The sequence below is a fragment of the Syngnathus typhle genome, linkage group LG4 (assembly GCF_033458585.1).
Source record: "Syngnathus typhle isolate RoL2023-S1 ecotype Sweden linkage group LG4, RoL_Styp_1.0, whole genome shotgun sequence".
Classification (NCBI taxonomy): Eukaryota; Metazoa; Chordata; class Actinopteri; order Syngnathiformes; family Syngnathidae; genus Syngnathus; species Syngnathus typhle.
Window position 1 is genome coordinate 20,091,782 of NC_083741.1, and position 18,376 is coordinate 20,110,157.

At 44.9% G+C, this 18,376-nt stretch overlaps 1 protein-coding gene across 2 annotated transcripts; it reads right to left on the reverse strand.

Moving 5' to 3' along the window:
• On the reverse strand, positions 1 to 18,120 carry nkd1 (NKD inhibitor of WNT signaling pathway 1). 2 transcript variants are annotated; one of them, XM_061276009.1, is made up of 10 exons: positions 17,696 to 18,120; positions 17,563 to 17,595; positions 17,323 to 17,411; positions 6,307 to 6,358; positions 3,937 to 4,025; positions 3,583 to 3,678; positions 2,316 to 2,463; positions 1,699 to 1,780; positions 1,466 to 1,599; positions 1 to 1,122 (listed from the first exon to the last, which is right to left on the reverse strand). In XM_061276009.1, the coding sequence occupies exons 1-10, from the start codon at positions 17,718 to 17,720 to the stop codon at positions 587 to 589; spliced, it is 1,284 nt and encodes a 427-aa protein (XP_061131993.1). In that variant the 5' UTR covers positions 17,721 to 18,120; the 3' UTR covers positions 1 to 586. The 2 variants fall into 2 exon arrangements, with proteins under 2 accessions (XP_061131993.1, XP_061131994.1); XM_061276010.1 differs by lacking the exons at positions 17,563 to 17,595; positions 17,696 to 18,120 and having other exon boundaries at positions 3,937 to 4,117; positions 17,323 to 17,409.
• Between the last annotated feature and the right edge of the window lie 256 nt (positions 18,121 to 18,376).

Consider the following 18,376-nt stretch of genomic DNA (forward strand, 5'->3'; position numbering starts at 1 on the left):
CACAGAATGTTTTTTTTTTTTTTTTTGACAGACACAGTGTCATAACACGCACACACGCACGCCGCTTCCTTCATAAGTGTTCATCTTAGTCCAACTTCGGCCTCGTTGCTTAGTGGTCTGGAAAGGTTCTGGTGGGTTGCACCAAACCAGTAACGGCACCAGAACCGTGTAAAAAGAGGGTGCTATGGATGATGGCTCCAACTCTGTGATCTTCAAGTAGTCCTGAATCCTCCAAGCTGTCCATAACACTGATTTAGCTTCTATCAGCTTTTCATGACAAGTAGTGGTAGTGGGTCCACCTATGTTCCTGTGTATCAAAAAATGTGGGGTGGCCGTTTAGAGTTTTGGCGTCCAGGAAGTCCATAAATGGGCAGACATTTGGGAGTGGCTGGTGACTCCTAAAGGGTCCTGAAGTAGGGTGGATGTGGCGACAATGGTTTCCCGGAGGGGTCCCAAAGCAGGACAGGAGATCGGGCCTCGTAGAAGAGAGGGTGGCAGTGGTGGAGTTCCTGGTAGTGGTGGTTCGCAAATTGCAGCTCACCCACTTCCTATGTCCGAAGAATCTCAAAAAGGCTCTCAAAGTGGTTCAGGACTGGTAGAAGTGGTGGTAGTGGTGGTGGTGTTCATGGTGGTGGTGGTGCTCGTGACGCTGTACCACCTGCGCCAGCCGGCCCTCATAGAGAGGAACCCCGGGCAGGTTCCTGACCTGCTCCCTCTCCGTCCCGGCCCCCAGCAGGGTGCCGAGCGCCCGGCACGCCTGCTGCTCCTTGGAGCGCTGCTTGTGCTTGCGGTAAGGGGCGGACGACTGGTGAGGGGGGGTTTGGCTGGGGAGGGCCGGAGGGGCCGGGAGACCCCTGTTCCGCATCACCCGCCCGCTGATCTGAGCTGGGGGAGTGCGGCTGTGGGTCTTGGGGGAGCGGACGGCCGATTTGCCGGGTTCTTGGCCTCGTGTCCGAGCGGGGTGGAGACCCTCGGGAGGGCCGGCGTCCGTGACGGCTTGCAAACGCCGATGGTGGTGAGGCGGCGGATGGTGGGAGTGGCCGTTTTCTGGCTCGTGAGATCGGGAGCGCGTCTGATTGGACGAGCGGGTCTGGGGTTCTGCCTTGGGTTGCTCTGCAGTCGCTTTGAGACAAATCCAAGATTGTTATTTGAGGCGTCACGTTCTTTTTCTTTTCTCCTCCCCTTTGTCATGACAATAACTTTTTTACACGGCGCAGAAGTTTGCTTCGTATATTTCAAAACAAGATTTGGATTTTTTTGAAACGTCAGTGACTCCACTGACACTTGATTACATTTTCAAAGCCCCTTCTAGTCAATTTTACGATTTTGGTAACATATAGAACTTGTCATTTCAAAAAAATTAAATAGTTTTTCTTTTCACGACCCACATTAACAACCAAAGGGCTCGGTTCGGTTCCTACCACTGTACCGATTGAACTAGTATCTCCAGAGCACGTCCACTCACCGGCTCCAAATCGGGACGTGTAGTTCTCGATGCCGGCCAGGTCCAAGTAGTGGTTCCGTCGCTCCAGGTTCTCATCCACGCAATGGCGCTGGCAGCCCGGCTGGGTGTGGCTGTGCTGGTCGCTGTGGTGGCGCCTGCCATTTAAGCACCTCTCATTTAGAGCAAGGTAAAACGCTTCGTAATTTGAGCAGAAGCCAAAAAAGTAGAACCGAGAGTAAACAGTTCCCATTTACCTTATCAGCGCTCGACTTTTTTTGTCTGCACTCTTGGGGTCTTCGGCGCACTTGTCGTTTCTCTCCCTTGGGTGGGATGCATCTGTGTGTCGGGAAGGGCGGGGGACAGAAGGCTATTATCAATGAGAACAGCGCATACACACACACACACACGAGCGCAACAACAACAGTCGCGCAAGAAGAAAGCAACCTTTATTTCTGGATTTTTACTTTGAAGATCTACAGAGGAGCGAGAAGAAGAAAAACAAGAAGGGGGGAAAAAAAAAACCAACAACGCTTCATTTATTCAATGTTCAACTCCCAGCATCTTCTCAATTAAAGATGGGAAAAACAGAGTTAGAAGAGACTTGAGAAAGAGTTTAACAATAAAGACGGCAGATCTGACGCAGGCTGAAATTAGCATAAAGGCGAACGGGCGATGTCGGATTTCCCTCGAGGTGTGTTAAAAACAGGACGGCGGCGGGTAACAATACAAGGATGTATATTTTTGTGCTACTTTTCCGCCTCATGAGTCGTCATAGAGAAAGGTGAAGTTTTTGACAGCTTTTTTTTGTTTGTTTTGTTTTTACAATTTTATACTCCTCTTCATTTCTGGTGAACTACTTGATTTGTCGTACCTGCGCCGCCCTGCGTGCAAGTCCTCCATCTCTGGCTGGAGTCCGGCGCTACCGACAGCTTGACCCGCAAGGTCTTACTGCTGCTGGGAGAATGGTTGACGGAGGCGTCCACCACCTCGTAGATGGTGTGCAGGAGGCTTGTGATGTCCTGAAGGGTCACAAAGACGGACGGCCATTACTGTACCGTTCACAAGAAACCTGACATTTTAGGAACTACAATGGGATCTTAATTTAGGTCAGGGGTGTTAAACTCATTTTTTGTGGCGGGCTGCATGGTATTCATAATTTCCCTGTGAGGGCCATTATGACTGTCAAACCAAATAAATGTATGAACGTCTCATATTAGTCTACACAACCAACTGATGAGTAACAAATTTTGAAATGAGAGATGAGTAAAAACTGTTCAAAAAGATGATTGCTAGAAACATCAAGTGAAGACAATCTGCAATTTTAGTTTTGACACAAAGTCGAAGCACAATTTGTTTTTGCGGGCCAAATTTAATTATAGTCTGGGCCAAATTTGGCCCACAGGCCACAGTTTGACCGGCCTGATTTTAGGTTATTCCAAAAAAATATATAAGCATAATCTGCCAACTAGTTTACATTTGTTAAAGCGTGAGTTCCTGTTCCTGTTAAATCCAGATTCCGCTGTACAATCTGCCAAACGGGGGCTCCATTGTAAACTGCTGAGAATTTGTCAGATTATCCCTCCCTCTAACAACAAAAGAAAGCTCAATATGCGGGAACGGATGCACACTTCGGTTTCAGGTGCAGACACCAAGGAGGAAAAAACATCTTCTGTGGCGTGACAGCATGAAAAGGAGCCGGAGAAGAAAGCGGCTGCCGTCTCGTGAGTCGAGCGGCCGCCGGCAACGGCTCCACATACGCACTGACACGGAACTTTCCGGGTGTTCTCTTGGATCTCTACTGGCACCGAGCACGCCTTGGCTGGCAGGAAGGGAAAGACTAAAAAGAGGCTTTTTTTTGACGGGAGAATTTTCATTTGAGCACGTCGGCGGCGGCTCACAATCAGACTGTTTGACTTTATTTGATTTATTTGCCATTATTTTGGTGTGGTTGTCTCGTTCCCCCTGAAATTTTGTTTTGAGGTATGCGCTCATTCTTTGATGTTTAATTCGGGAAATAAAATGACTTTAAGGTTGATTAATAAAAGAAAATTCCAGATGTTCATATGGGCGGGGATTGTCCTGGCAGATGTGTGTCATTGACTTGTTCATTCATCGATCAATGGCTCGCGCTAATTTACCTCTCGGGTAACTTTCCCGTTGTTGTCAAAGTCGTAGAGGGTGAACGTCCACTCCTGTCGGTTGTCCTCCTCCATGGACACGGCGCACTCCAGCTCCTGAGATGGCATGGGACAGTACATGTGTGTCTTTGTCTGGCCTAGTTTCCATTTACCGTATTTTCCGGACTATAAGTCGCAGTTTTTTTTTTCAGGAGCGACTTATATGTGAAATTATATAGTCAAATAAATTTCCCCCCCAAAATGCAACTTATATATATTTTTCCCCCCTTTATTGTGCATTTTTGGGCTGGTGCAACTTATAGTCCGGAAAATACGGTAGTTAATAAAGATCGTGTTCAGTGTGGACAAACTTACTTCAAACTGGAGCTGCTTGCCATCGCGCTGCAGCATGGTCTTGTCATCTGAGCAGCAGCCGCCGGATGTCTTCTCCGGGGGCAGGGCCACTGCAAACACATAAAAAAAAAATTGTCAGCCTCAAATGGTGGGCGCCGCCCTGACCTGAGGATAGGTTGGCCCTTGGATTATAGCCAAACAGCTGTAATTACACAAAAGTAATAAGATCGTTACATAGTTATATAGCCGTGGGCAAACTAGCTCCTGACATCAAGGAAGATCTGCTTCGTTTCCTGGAAAATTAAATAGATTGTGAATAAGACTCGTGCGTACATTTGTTTGCATTATTTGGGGACATTCAAAGTTTTGGGGGGGAATTTAGTAACAGCGGCAAATTAACGGAAGCGAGGCTGTTTTTATTTATTTTTTTATTTGATATTTTTACGTTTTTACTGGTATTTCATTTACAGGACCATAAAACCAGTGAAGAAGAAATTCTATAGAGCCTTTTGGGCCAGTGTTGGTTTTTTTTTTTCAGCTAGAGCAGGACAGCACTTTTCAGTCCATTTGAGTTCCTGACTGTTTTGGCGGCGCAAAATATTAGGAACAGCACTCAGTACAAGGCTGTGCGGTTGTACGTCAGTTCAAACTACGAGCAAATGCACTATAAATAAAAGCTGCATCTTGTGCCAGCCTTAAAACCTCAAACCTCTGCTATTCAAAAATTCTCATCTGGGGGGGGTAAAAAAAACAAACTCGGGTAAGAAGAATTTTTTTATACTTTGCTATTTCAGTCCTGATTATCCCATCAAAATTTCGCAAAACTGTGATTGTTTTTTTTTTCTCTCTCAGTACGTGCAACGCGAACATTTTACCAGCAAACTATTTTTCTTCAACTCGTATTTTCTTACCCAGGTATCTTCTGTCCTTCTACTTAAGCACTTTCGAGTTGAGTTTTCCCACCTCTACAGACCACACCCCCTTCTCCCTCTCTTTTTCGCCTCTCCTCCCATCCTCACTTTGAAGTCCCCCATCCTCCAACCTTCTGGAAGAGGATCAGTCCGGCCCGTGGAATAAAAACAGAATCGCTAATTAATTAAGCCGAGTCAAATCGGAAACACTGTTTGTTTGCGCGCCAGCCGGGGCAGCAGACACAACACGACGGCCCACTTTCTTCCCGCGCCATCCGAAAGCGGATCAAAGCCGAAGCGTCTGATCATCCCCTCCTCGTTGGGAGGAAGCCGGAAATGAAAGGCGACATCCCGGGGAACTTTTTTTTCTGGATATTGAGAGAGGAGGGGCTCCCGCTGTTTGATCGTGTGTGAGGGGGGCAAATCTGTTCGGCGGCAGGCTCAATATGGCGGCGAGATAGCTACTGAAACGCCGGGAGGGGAAACAGTAATGCAGGATCACTGACCCGCCCTTTTAGAAGTCTATACGCCAGGAAGCCGCCGTGGGATTGGCTCCGAGGGGCACGGCGAGGGCAATCCGAGTCTCGCAGGTTGGGAACGCTGCCATGCTCGAGCTCATCCAGCTTGCCTGCTGTATTACACATATCTGCTGCCTCCTGTCCTTCTTCCAAGGCTAAATGCGTGGGGATCAGTAGGATGACTCTGCCTTTGTGGCCAGGAGAAGTCACATTTTCTTCATCTGGTGATCAAGGGACTTAATCCTACTCTTTTCTTTTTTTTTTTTTAGGGTTTTTTCTTAGCAGCCTAATTGCTAGCCAGCGCACATGTAAGCAAAAAAGCATCTCGGGTTACTTTTCAAATGAGATTATGCATTATTATAATTATTATTAGAAGTAGACTACCTGCTAAATGAAAGTTCCCCCCAGCAGAAAGAAAAAAAAATTCTAGCTTTATCTGTTCGTCAGTAGTAGAATTTAGGATGGTTTCACCCAAAAACCCTCATTTCTGACCAAAAAGCGGAGGAAACTAGGTTTTAAGAAGAAATGGCTTTGAGACTAATATATTTTGCTTTTGAGACTAGAAGTAGATTGATGTTTTTTTATTTTTTTAAAACAGACTTTTGTTCAAACAGACTGAGCTACTTTCAAATCAACAGGATCCTTGGAGAAGGGATAAGAGCGCCTGAACGTGTGCCCATTTTGCCAATTTCCCCCATTTCCATCACCTTTCTGCATTCCGTGTGGGTGTCGGCAGCTCTCGTGCGAGTCCCACTTTGAGCAGAGAAGGAGAGGCTTCCAAATCCGAGGATCATGTCACACTAGGGGGCAATCTTTGCATTGGGGGAAGGGAGGGGGGGTAAAGGGGACCTCATCAGCACATTGCTGGGGTTTAGAAAGTGATGGGGGTGGAGACCTTGGAGGATGCCAGCACAATATATGGCATTAAAAAAAAAAAAAAAAAGAGTTGGTTGATAGCTTACCTTCTAAGCGGTAGTGCTCATCGCCAATCTGCTGAGCTTCATTTATGGACTCCTGAAGGAGAAAAAGAAAGAAGAGAACATTGAGTCATGCCAGTATATCAGCGAGGCTTTCATTTCTGGCACATAAAAAACAAACAGTGCAAATCCACAGCGTGGCATTCCGACACAGAGTGGCAAGCCGACATCTAACCGCGGGCAGTCAGATGTCCATACGCAAACAAAGTTTTACATCAGCACGGGAAGGATAATTGCAGGGCCACAAAGACTGGCAGTCGGGCCCAAGCGACGGCACAGCGAGGGGGAACACTAACAACTATTTGAGGGCTCAGTCTTTTTAGTCAGGACAACAGTTTTATGTCAGCAGTAAATATTGAACATTTTTTTGGCTCCATATTTCATGGATGGAAATGTAGTTCAAAGTTGTTCTGAATTATGTGAGACAATTATTTTTAAGGATTTGGTCAATTAGATACACATGAGATGTCAAAATTTACTAAGACATCAGACAGATATATTATTGATCTATCGAACATAATTTGTCCCAGACATGGATTAAATTAAAAAAAAAAAAGCACATCTCCATCACCAACTGTTTGTTTTCCTGTTTTCTTTTAAACTTGATGTAACTGGCTTTCATTACATTTTTTGTTTCAAAGACAAAACGACTCCATGGTCGACATCACACTAATTCCTCTAATCCATAAACACTAAGATCGAGTCTCTTGGATGTTTTTTTCTTTTTTTTTTTTGTTGATGATGAATGGTGCAAAATGATTGCAGGGAAAGCCAACAGCATGAGAAACAGGAGATGCAGGAATGTGCTAATTGGTTGCTGTCTGTGATGATGGATGGAAACCATTTTATTAAGTATACTAGAGGTGACCACTGGAATTGTTCTGGACTGTGTTAAAAATGTGAGATATATCACAAGCCTTTTGATCATTTTACACTGGAACAAGCACGTCCATTTTCTCTTATGCGAAATCCCAAGTTCTGAAATGTCAAAAAAAAAAAACACATACAATCATGACAATGTTTGGAGGGATATTTAAACTTTCAATGATTCAGTGAGTTTTTCAGTCTGGGAAAGCCCCACCAAAATTAGGATTCGGTTGGCCCACGAATAACTTTTTGATCGGGCGTAATTATGTTCAGTTCACTTCTGTTATTTAGCATCCCTTGGTACTTCATTATGATTTTTCCTTTTGTTTTTACAGAGTAGTTTGAAAAATTTAAAAGGCTTTGGCCACCAAAAAGTGGCCTCTGGCACCTTACTAACTTTGGCACTGCTGACATGGACTTACTGGCTTTTTTCCCTCCTTGTGTTTGAAAGAAAGACAGAAAAAAAAAGGCTACGTTAAATTATACCTACTACGTACTTCTATGTGATTGTGGGAAAGTCCCACAAGGCCTCTTTGGTCTGCGAGCTTTCTGCCTCGGTGAGCCGCCACACAAGCTGACAATTTATGCGGCCGTCGACAGCTCCCCCTGATCGAGGGCCAGGGCCCCGGTCGAGCGGGACTCTGGAACTGCGGCGACGGCGGCTACTGGCGCTCTATCAAAACGCGGAAAAAATCTCATTAAGGCCGCGACTGGATGCTTCCGACTCGGCCGCTCAACCGGAGCACGGGAACGCCTTCAGAAGTTTGTGTGTGTGTGTGTGGGGGGGTCACAATGCCAAAATAATGAGGGGAACCACAATGATAGATTGTCACTCAGTTGAACGCAGAGCACAGCCAAGGTTGAACTGTTGTCCTATTAGCAAGATGACTCCTGGTTCCCAGAGAATGACAACCAGATCATGTTTTGCCATAACGACTCGAGGATGTCGGACGCTTCCGAGCAAAGTTTATTTGTCCCTTGATCATAAACATTGGAATGATTTTTCTAGTTTTAATATGGCATCACTGAAGGACAGCTCTTCAATATTATGGAAAATTCACTTTTCAGAGCTTCTACAGTGTGAAATCAACTGAGTAAATATTTTGTCATTTTCTGAAAATGTGTCCTTGGGCAAGCTGTTGCATAACACCTGATATCAGGAAAGCAAAATGTAAATATACAACACATTAATGATAATCGAAAAATTGTCTGAGAGAACTGAATAAAAGTATTTGAATGAGGATCGATTTTACTGAAAAGAAAAGTCAATTATTCAATTTGGGAATAGTCTGACGAAAGAACAGCTGCGTGGCGTTCCGATTCTCGACAAAGCGCTTATCCAGCTGTAAAACATCGACGCCAAAACTGCTAATTAACGTCAAGGTGTAGTGTTACTAAACCTTCCAGAGGAAATACCTTTGCTTTTTCCACCGAGTGTAAGTTGAAGCGATTTCAAAAGGCCCAGAACCCGAAACGGCGCCCATCCTCCCAATTTACATCCCGAAAACAAAAACAAACCACCGTCATTAAACACCGCGGGGTCTTTTGCTTTCCCACCCCCAGAGTGCTCCTGAGATGAAGCCAAGATTGAGGGTGTTGATATGAGCCACAGCAGTCCGACTCGGCCGCCTTCAAAGGAGATCCGTTTTCCGCACATGAAATAACGATCTCAGATAAACACGTTGCAAAGCAAAGCTGATGCAAGCCGTGCGTGGAGGGAGGGAGGGAGGTAGGGAAGACTGATCGTTATGGCAAATAAATGTCTCCGTGTTGCTCCACGGTCCGAAAGATGAATCTGTTACTGACGCTTATTACGGTACGTTGGACCGGTTTCGGGAAACAGCAGGAGATACTAGCGAGATGTCAAAGTTGATACAAAGCAGAGATATGCAGGAAGGCAGTGCCAAGAGGAAGTTTTTTTTTTAATGTACTTGATAAGGAAGTCTTCGAAGTTGAGTCATTTTTTTTTTTTTTTTAGTCATTAGCCTGGTGGAGCTAATGCTAGCCTGGTGGAGCTCATCTAACCTGCGCTAACACTGCAAGTCTATTTAGCTTTTTGGCTTTGACATACAGTAATCCCTCGTTTATTGCGGATAATTGGTTCCGAAAACCACCCGCGAAGGACGGTCATCAACAAGAAGTACTGGGCAGGCTAACGAGTTAGCGGAAAGATGCTGCGTGCTAACACGCGAAAAGGACTTCTAAAGGAATGTAAACGAACCTTTGGAGCAATACTACATTGTCCTAAAGGTTAGACACGGTTCCTCAATTTAGAAGTTTTATTTTGACTTTTAAATGTTTCTTTTTTAATTTGGAAGATCGTGATGTAGTGAAGCCACGATCAACGAAACGTGAAGTAGCGAGGGATCACTGTTCTTGTGCTTCCAAATTCCGTCCACCATTTTGCCAATTCGAGACAGACACCTTCTCTGGAACAAACTTTGAGGCCCCACGCTTGAGATCCTTTCCGTCACGCCAACCCTCTCTTCCTGTGCCCCCGGGGAGCAAATTATAGCCACGGAGTCACCGTCCGTTGGCATCCGGGCGGGCAGTTCTGAGGAAGCTGCGCTGTGATTAAAGCGCGGCGCACGCTGAGCGACACCGGAGGCTGGACGTGCCAGAAGGGTTACCGTCGCGCCGCAGGTCGGTTGGCAAGTTTCTCGACGCAGAACCGCACACAGAGGAGACATTTGAAGTCACGCTTGGGGTTCAGCACGTTTGTGTTTACATTATGTTCTTAGGCAGTGAAAAAAAAATTGACACCCCACTAAACAGGTTTATACGCTAATTGCCCGTATCTTAAAATGCCAAAAATTTGTTCCAACCCAAAACTCAAACAACTTTTTTTTCTACGTGTACTAATAGTGGAGCTTTACGAGCCTCATTTGAGCGTCTTGCAAAACATGCCGATCTCAATGTGCCGTCCACTCCCCCTTTTTGTGTTTCTTGTGTGAAGTTGGCCAACATTTTAATGACCCGTTTAGAAAACTTTTACACCTGCAAAGATAAGCTTTCATACGCTTTCTTTTACAAGGCAGTCATCCCCTGGGGGTTGCGAACCCCACCTGTTAGCTCAAGGTAGGCGTCGTTATTAGCGCTTGAAAAACATACAGGCGCTGCAATTAGCATTTATCACACTGTTTATCAAAGCGCTACCACAGCACAGGGGAGGAGCGGGTTGATACGATACGTCAAGAGCAAGAGTTGAAGCGCATGATTGCCCCTGCAGCAAATTTAGATGAAGCGCAACCCTCAGTTCATGCGCAAGATAGAAGCACCTTTCATTGGCATGAAAACGTCTGCATCAATAGTAAAGAGGCGGATGCGCTCAACAGAATTCTTGGCATTGATGCTTGGAGTTGACATTTTTAGGATTTTCTTTCCCAATGAATTGTTGACTTAATTAGCTGATTTATTTATTATTTTAGTTAACTCAATTAGCTGAATTTGTTTTGTTAATATTGTGTTATATCATTCATATTATTTTATTGTTTTATCTATAATTTTATGTTATTTTAGTTGACTTAATTACCTGATTTTTTAAAAAATATATTTTGTCATTTATTTTATACTATTTTATTTATAATATTTTTTAATAGGTTTTTTAAATCACAGCCCAAAATGTGTATGTTGCCAATTGAGATTTTTTTTCAAAGGGCATCCTTCTGGGATAGACGGGACATCAACTTCGAGAAAGGTCCCTCAGAATTGTTTCTTTCTCTCAGAGGCAACCCGTTAAGGCTGTGATTCTGCATGACGCGCTAAGCTAAGGGTGTGGGCTAGCGAGGCGACAGACTGTCGCTTGGCCCCGAACTACAGGTGCTCCAAGCCTGCCAAAAGTGACAAATTATAAAATTGCTGCCCTCTGAATATTCCCAGTAAAATCGACTTCCAAAAGAATGACGAAAAGAAAAGACGGCGAGGGTGAAACGACACGTCTCATTTCCACAAGCCTCTTTGGATCTTGTTTGGATTTCGTCGGGTGTCCTCAAAAGGAAATGAGTCATCTCTGGAACTGTCCTGCTGCGAGGCGCCACGCTTACACGTGTCACACTCGCTAATGGAAAGCAGGACGGATTAGAAGAGCCCAGACGACTCTGTGGCAGCCTCGCTGATCTTTAAGTGCGGCAGAGCGCGCTTAGACGGGTCTGGAGGGCTCTCACAATTAGTTCTTCGTCTGACGCCAGTCCTTGAGTGGCGCGATGAGGAAGTCTTACCTTAAGGGCGCAGAGGAAGTGACAGGTACTTCAACCTTTCAGCGCACCAGACGGATGAAAGGAAACACTTGGCTGTGTCAAAGTCAAAGGATTTCCTCTTTTAACGCTCGCTTATTCCTCACGGGACAGGAGGCTCCTCTAAAATTGTTCCTATTTTTTGGGGTTCCTTGAGTGTCACGGCTTCACGATGCTTTAAGGATGTGCGTAATAATGAATTAACTGTTAAGACTTTACTTGATTGTGCAGATTTGGCACGAGTCACACCTGCAAAGACCTTCGCTCCTAGTTTCGGATAACACCAGATCGGAATCGGGTCTCTTTGACATGTCAATAAAAATCGATACGTGTCAATTATGTTGCAGCGTAAACACACAGTGCAAATGTGAAACGAAACTACAGTGAAATTGTAAACCGTTAAAAATACTACATATGCTATGAGTCAAATTGCAGCTGCAAAGGGGGGGTGGGGGGAACGAAGCTTCAAATTTGCTTCATGAACCAGTTGTATTTTTTTCCACTCCTCGAGATGGCACTCACTGCTCCACATTGTGCTGACTTGCTATTTCATAAATCCCTTGATTGAAACTAACGGTGCCATGTTGATGAGTCCAAAAAAACTGTTCCCTCAAACGCTAACCGTACAAGTGGTCTTCAGGTTCCGACAGAGTTCTATTGACACGGTCACAACTTGGTATCTCAAATTTGTATCCGAATGTGCCATATATCATGAACAATCAAACAACATACTCATTTATCACGCACTCTTTGTATCCTTGAAAAAGTCTTATACAAACATCTAAAACTGAGGAAATATCAAATCTTTTAAAAAATGAAATTCCTCTGTAAATATATAACAGAATCCAGATGCCTACATGCGATCCGATACGATTCAACGTGTTAAACGCTAACTATGATTTACAACCAACTCGTCTTATCTTAACTCATATTTCCCACACCTTGTAAACCTCTCAAGTGTTCATGTTCGACAAATCAGCGCCAACTTGGCCAGAGTCTTTTTTCCCCCCCTACTGTGTCCAAGACAGTCCTGCCAGCCGCCACCTCTATAAACATCCCTCACATCTGACCTTTTAACGCCGCGCCTAAAATCTCTAATTACAAAGACGGCCCGAGCTAGGCGAGTAAATGCCGACGTTCGAAATAGACACTGGAAGTACTGTACGCAAGCGCGGCCATTTGCGAGTGGCGCGTTTCTATTCATAGTCAGCCTGGAATTAATGGCTTGTCTATAATGAACTTGGAGCACGACGCATGACTGAAAGTTGCAACATGTCATTAAACCACACACACTGTTTTATGAGTTTCGAACATGAACTTTGAAAATGCGCTAGGTAGCAACCACGGGGACAAAAAAAACATGGGAAGGGAAAAAGTCTCAAGGAACTATACCAGGACCCATTCGCGTTACTTGAATATATTGGTATATATGTTCGTTTTTTTCCCCCATTCTAGCTAGCTGGCTAACTTTGCACTACAATCTATTGTCATGTGTGCTTTATGCTGCTTTAGGGAAAATGGCTGCTGTTTTCATATTCTTGTAGTTCTCTTTGAGTCATTTCAATTCTCAATTATGGGTTCTGTAGTCTGTAGCATATTGTGTAATATAGGGTGCAATTACGTGCTAACTTTAGCGCTAACTATACTGCGTATAACGTGACGATAGACACAACCACCGCAAAATGATTCTGAGCTTGTTTTGTTTTTTTCTTCAAATACAATACGTGCCAGAGAGTCACGATCCAACCGTAAAATTAACTCGGACCAGAATCACATCTGTCTTCCAGTTGCCCCTCAAATTCCGCCTGGCAACAAGTGACCAGTGCAAAAAAACAATGAGCATTCCAAAAACAAGGCGACCACGATGTATCCGCCGATTGTTTACGATATTGAATATGTTTGGATCAACAATCGCCATGAACTCATGTGTGATCTGTTGACGTCCCATCAAGAGTTTTGCTAGAACATGGCAACTTGGGGGTCCTTCTCAACGTTGAGTAGGAGGAGGTGAATTCAAAGGTCTTGAAGTGCACACACAGGGTGAGGGTCCTCCCTGGGCACCCGTGGAGCATAAACACTGGAGGAGAAGATGGTCTGTTTGTCTTTTCCCGCCTCCCAAAACACATTCCTCCAGACATGGCGGCACAGGAAGAGCAGAGGAGACCCTTTGGAAGCGCCGCCACAATGCTCTCCCGAATGTTTACCTTCGCCCGCTTCCTTGACTCCATCTACCTCGGGTAGCCTTTTGGCCTCTGTTACCGGCCCTCTCTCACACGTGGAGGATAAACACTCCAGCTGAGCTTACGGAACTTGGAGTGCGTGCGTGGAGCCGTCCGCTATGCTGCTTTTTTTTTTCTCTAGTGACAAAATTGTTTGCCAAAATCAAAAAATGTGACAATGATGCCAATAATGACCACGGGCAGTATCATATGCTGATTAAACCTGAGAGATAAACGAGCTAAGCGCTAACTAGGATGAGAAAATGAGAACATTCAAAAATCACATGACTTCATTGTTCCCACACAGATCTTGTCCTATTTGAGAGGCGCTTTATAGCGCTCAAAGTGAAATTATTCAGCATTTACATTACGGGCCAGAGAGTAATCCGCAAGGGAAGGTGGAGAGAATGCGATAAACAAACACGGGAGAATTATTCAGGGTTTAAACACTTAAACACCCACTCGAGTGCTGCCTTTTAAGTGGGTGATTAAAACGTGCACCGCGAGAACAACACGAGACTCAGAGGAGCATTCGGCGCATTCGCGGAACGCCGCTCACCTCGAGTTTGCCACCTTCCCCAGACTAAGACGCCAAGAAGCGGTCAAGAAGGGCTAGTAAAGTGAAGATTACTTAACCGCTGCCCACATTGCCAAATGCAGATGTGGGCGAGGGGGGGGGCGAAGCACAATCCCTTAGCTGCTAATCCCCGGGGATTCCACGCACATTCCACAAAGCAGACTTTGATCTCTAGAGTGTATCCGGATATCCGACTCCACACAGGACAAAAAAAAAAAAAGAACATGGGTATATTAACATATAGCATCGTTTTGAATCCGATCGAACGGCCATGACGTAGCGGAGTACCGCAAGTGTCAGTCGTCGGACCACTTTCGTTCAAACTGATGTTCTAACCACTTGCATTATTACTCCTTCGAATCAATCATTCCAGGGAATACTCTCCAAAAGTTATTTTCCCACCGTGCGACACCAACTGTGGCATTAAAGTGACCACCGCATCGCCCCGGGCAACATCCTTTCCACTCATCCTCTCATGGGAACACTTCTTTAAAAAATCACATGGCCCCCCCACTCCAGCCAGGTGCTACCCCTCGACCCGCCCCCCCCCGACTCCTCCCCAAAAGCCTGAAGCTTTTCTTTCCTTTAGAATGTGCCTAAGAAATTGCGCCCGCCGCCCCCTCCTTGCAGCCACTTCAAAGAGCAAACAACAGGCTCTCGTCCCATGGGATCACAGAAGGGGGAAAGCCTGCTGGGAGTCGGCCGTACGTCACACAAGAGGCCAGCCGGCGGTGGTGGAAGAAGGGTGGCGGGGCGAGGGTCACAAAAGCGCACAAAAAGAAGAGGAGCCCGGCCGCCCGGCACTTTCAGCATCCAGCTCTCAAAAACACAACGGCCAATCACATCCTGTCTTTTATTGCGCTCGGAGGCTGAGGGAACGGGTCAGAACTGTACCGAGCGTCGACGCTTGGCGGAAAGGCAGCTTTAAAATACGGGAAAAGGATAATAGCAAAGTGGAGCCTTGACTGTCAATAGGGAACAGCTCCCCCGCGAGGGCCCCCTTTCATACGGCGTCTCGTTTCATCCGGCAACACAAGGCCACCGGGTAAACGGAGCAAACAGATGGAGTCTACGAGGGCAGAAGGGAGCACCAGTTGGGAGGTGGAAAAAAAAAAGGGGGGGGGGGGTCTTTAAAGACGTTTTTTGCGGTAATATGAAATTCATCAAAACGAAGCGACACACAAAATCAGCAACAACTGAAATGAGGGCTTTGCTGTTGTGAAATGTTCAATGACTACACCAGGACATGCCTAAGGCACAACGTGATATTTATGGGGACGTTTGCCGGGGTCCACGACAGGCTGGACACGGGGTATCACATGACCCCAATGTCATATGTCAAGACCCACCTGCCAATAACACTCAGTCACTGCCGCACCATCATAGCTGCCGGTGAGTCAACAATGATCATTTTGTTTGGGAACGTTTACATTTTTTTTTTTTTTTGTTCTCACGATCCGACAACAAAGGGGAGTCCTTGGTTATGAGTCTTCTGGCATTCTTTATTACCGCCATAAACGGTGGAAGCTTGTGTATCTAAATTCTTATTTCCTGGACTAACAATCCAGCGTTCTTAATGAGTGTCAACAACGCCGATAACGACGCAAGGTTGAAAGACGAGCATAACGAAACACCTCAAAGGACTTTCGACTCAGCGGATTAGTTTGTCTTCTCGCCGCCACATCAATAAACGCTCCTATCGCGGGGGCTAATTTTTAAAAGCAACTACTGTGACCTTTACAAACCGTGGCGTGTCTCAGAAGGTTTGGATTCCTTCTCATTGGCAAAAAATAAAGCCGCTCTCGCAAGCTGCATTCAGTAGATAGACAAGTGTGGGCGGTGGTTGAACCCTATTCTGGTTTTCCTTCACAACGACCACCGATTTTCCCCGTTTGAGGACGCCGCCGCCAACCAAAGAGGCTTAAAACGCCTCTGAAGCAATTCCAAAGGATTTCCCCCTTCACTTGACGACAACAACAACAACACTGTGTGTGTCGACGGCAATACCAAAAGACAAAAACATTGCAGAGCCTGACCAACATTCCTCGGCTTCTACCATCCTCACATCACCGGGCTGTCAGCCCATCATGCTTTCAGAAACGTCTTGATCTATTGTTGTCTTTTTAAAAAAAAATGAAACATCAACTGGGCTGAAAACCAACATTTCATTCTCCCTCAGAGACCAAACAAGTGTTGAAATTCCCATTGTCATCATCAAACAACAAATAAGATCCCGATCTCAGAGCTGGATCCAAAATGCTGTCGCTTGTGATTGACGCTCTCAGACATTATGGCACTTTAACGCAGATGATTGTTTATGAGCGCGGTTAGCCAAAATGCTACTTCACCTATTCCCACGACACTTCAAGTTGAAAGGAGGGAGGTAATCAAGGGCTAAGGCAATTAAGGGCTAACGAAGACTTGATTGAATTTAGACAAGGATCTGGATAAATCATCTTGTATCATATTGCATGTATTTAAATGTGTGACTGTAATGTCATTTAATACATTGATACAACAATTTTTGTAGAGTGATTTTTTTTTAAAACAAATTTGTTAGATTTTAATATATCACTTAATTATCAAATGAATCTATTCAATAATAATAATTAGTTAATTATTCAAAATAATTGCTATTGTGTGTTCAACATAAAATGTGTTATATTGAATTATTAAATTGTGTTATGTATCTATTTTATATTAAATGTATTAATAATAAAATATTAATAATTGTATAAATATTTTCTATTGTGGTTGTAGTGCACCGCGTGATACCAAGAGTCATTTCTGATCTTTTTAAGCTCTTATGTAAAGTATAATGCAGTGCTGTTCAAAAGCAGGTATTTAACATTTTCACGAGTTTTCCCATCTGTTGTACCATATTTTTCTTCTCTTATTCGATCATTTAAATCGTCATGAATTTTAATATTTTGGATGATACACCTCGTGGACCATATGCAGCCCTCATTTATGTCCAGTGAAGGTTCAAAAAGAAATAACTTTGCGAAAAAGAACCGTTCATGCAGGCAGGATGAGAAAGAGAAGCTGGGGTGAGACTGGGATGGGGCGTTGAGGGGAGGTTAGGGGGGACCCTCGGTCGACTCACCCGGGTGGTCTTTAGATGACAATCCTGCTTCACCAGCCAGTCGTCCAGTCCCTTCCGAGCCAAACAGGCATTAACTACAAAGCTGTCGCCTGAAACAAAAGACGCCTTTATTATTGTGTATTTTATATGGGGAAAAGTGAAGGAGGGGCGGCGGGGGGGATCCGTGCACATGTTCCCACCACTAGCAATCTCCGTTCCAAAAAAAGTGCCTCAAATGTTCTCGAAAATCATGCTGCTCACCTTCCGGGCTCTCCCTTGCTTTACAAATAGCGGCTTGCAGTGGATGGAGACCGAGGAAAAACAAGAAAGTAGACAATGAACACACTCAAATACGACTCGTGCGATAGTTTTAACAACACCAAATAAGCCTCACCATGTTTCGAGTGCAGTTTACCCATCTCTCGGCATCGGTGCACACCATCAGACGGAGTAATATAGTCCGAAAAGAACCGTCAAAGTGGGTGGGCGAAGACAGCGGGAGATATCCGACAAGAGTCCGCGGAGAGAGCGGAGCACACTCAAACACGTCTGCACGCTTGGTGAGCAAACAAGCGTCTGAGCTGTCGGTGGGGTTCGCTAGGGTGATTCGAAAGAAGCTAGCAGAACCGCAACCGTCAACATCTGCTTAAGCCCTTTCACAATAAAAGAAATGATAATACATATTCCCACTACATCCGCTTGATAGACACACCCTTTGACTGTGGCCCTGAATAGGATAAGTGGTATAGAAAATGGATGGATGGGTATGTAATGGGATTTAAATTCAAATTTTAATGTACCCAAGAGGAAAAAAGGCAGTTTGAGTGGTTACTAAGAAAGCATTTAGCATAAAAGGTCCCAGGGGACAAGAGGGCTGTCACGGAGGAGGGGAGCTGTGGTCACTGCACATCTGCTCTTTGACATGAAAAGCTCTTTTTGGGAAAATCTAGTTTTTATTTTTTATTTTATTCTTTTCGGGTGGCTGCTGCAGCAGATGAAAGGCGGCGAGATGTTCTATTGAAGTCATCACTAATACATAATGAAAGACAGACGTCAGCAGAGGTGCAATATGATA

What these genes read in the sequence shown, in the direction of transcription:
- nkd1 (XM_061276009.1), bottom strand. Translation starts at nt 17,720, where the DNA reads ATGGGTAAACTGCACTCGAAACATG. An exon ending in GCAAGCAGCTCCAGTTTGAA is followed by an intron (nt 3,679 to 3,936) that starts GTAAGTTTGTCC and finishes ATGCCATCTCAG; the next exon opens with GAGCTGGAGTGCGCCGTGTC. An exon ending in ACGGGAAAGTTACCCGAGAG is followed by an intron (nt 2,464 to 3,582) that starts GTAAATTAGCGC and finishes GTGACCCTTCAG; the next exon opens with GACATCACAAGCCTCCTGCA.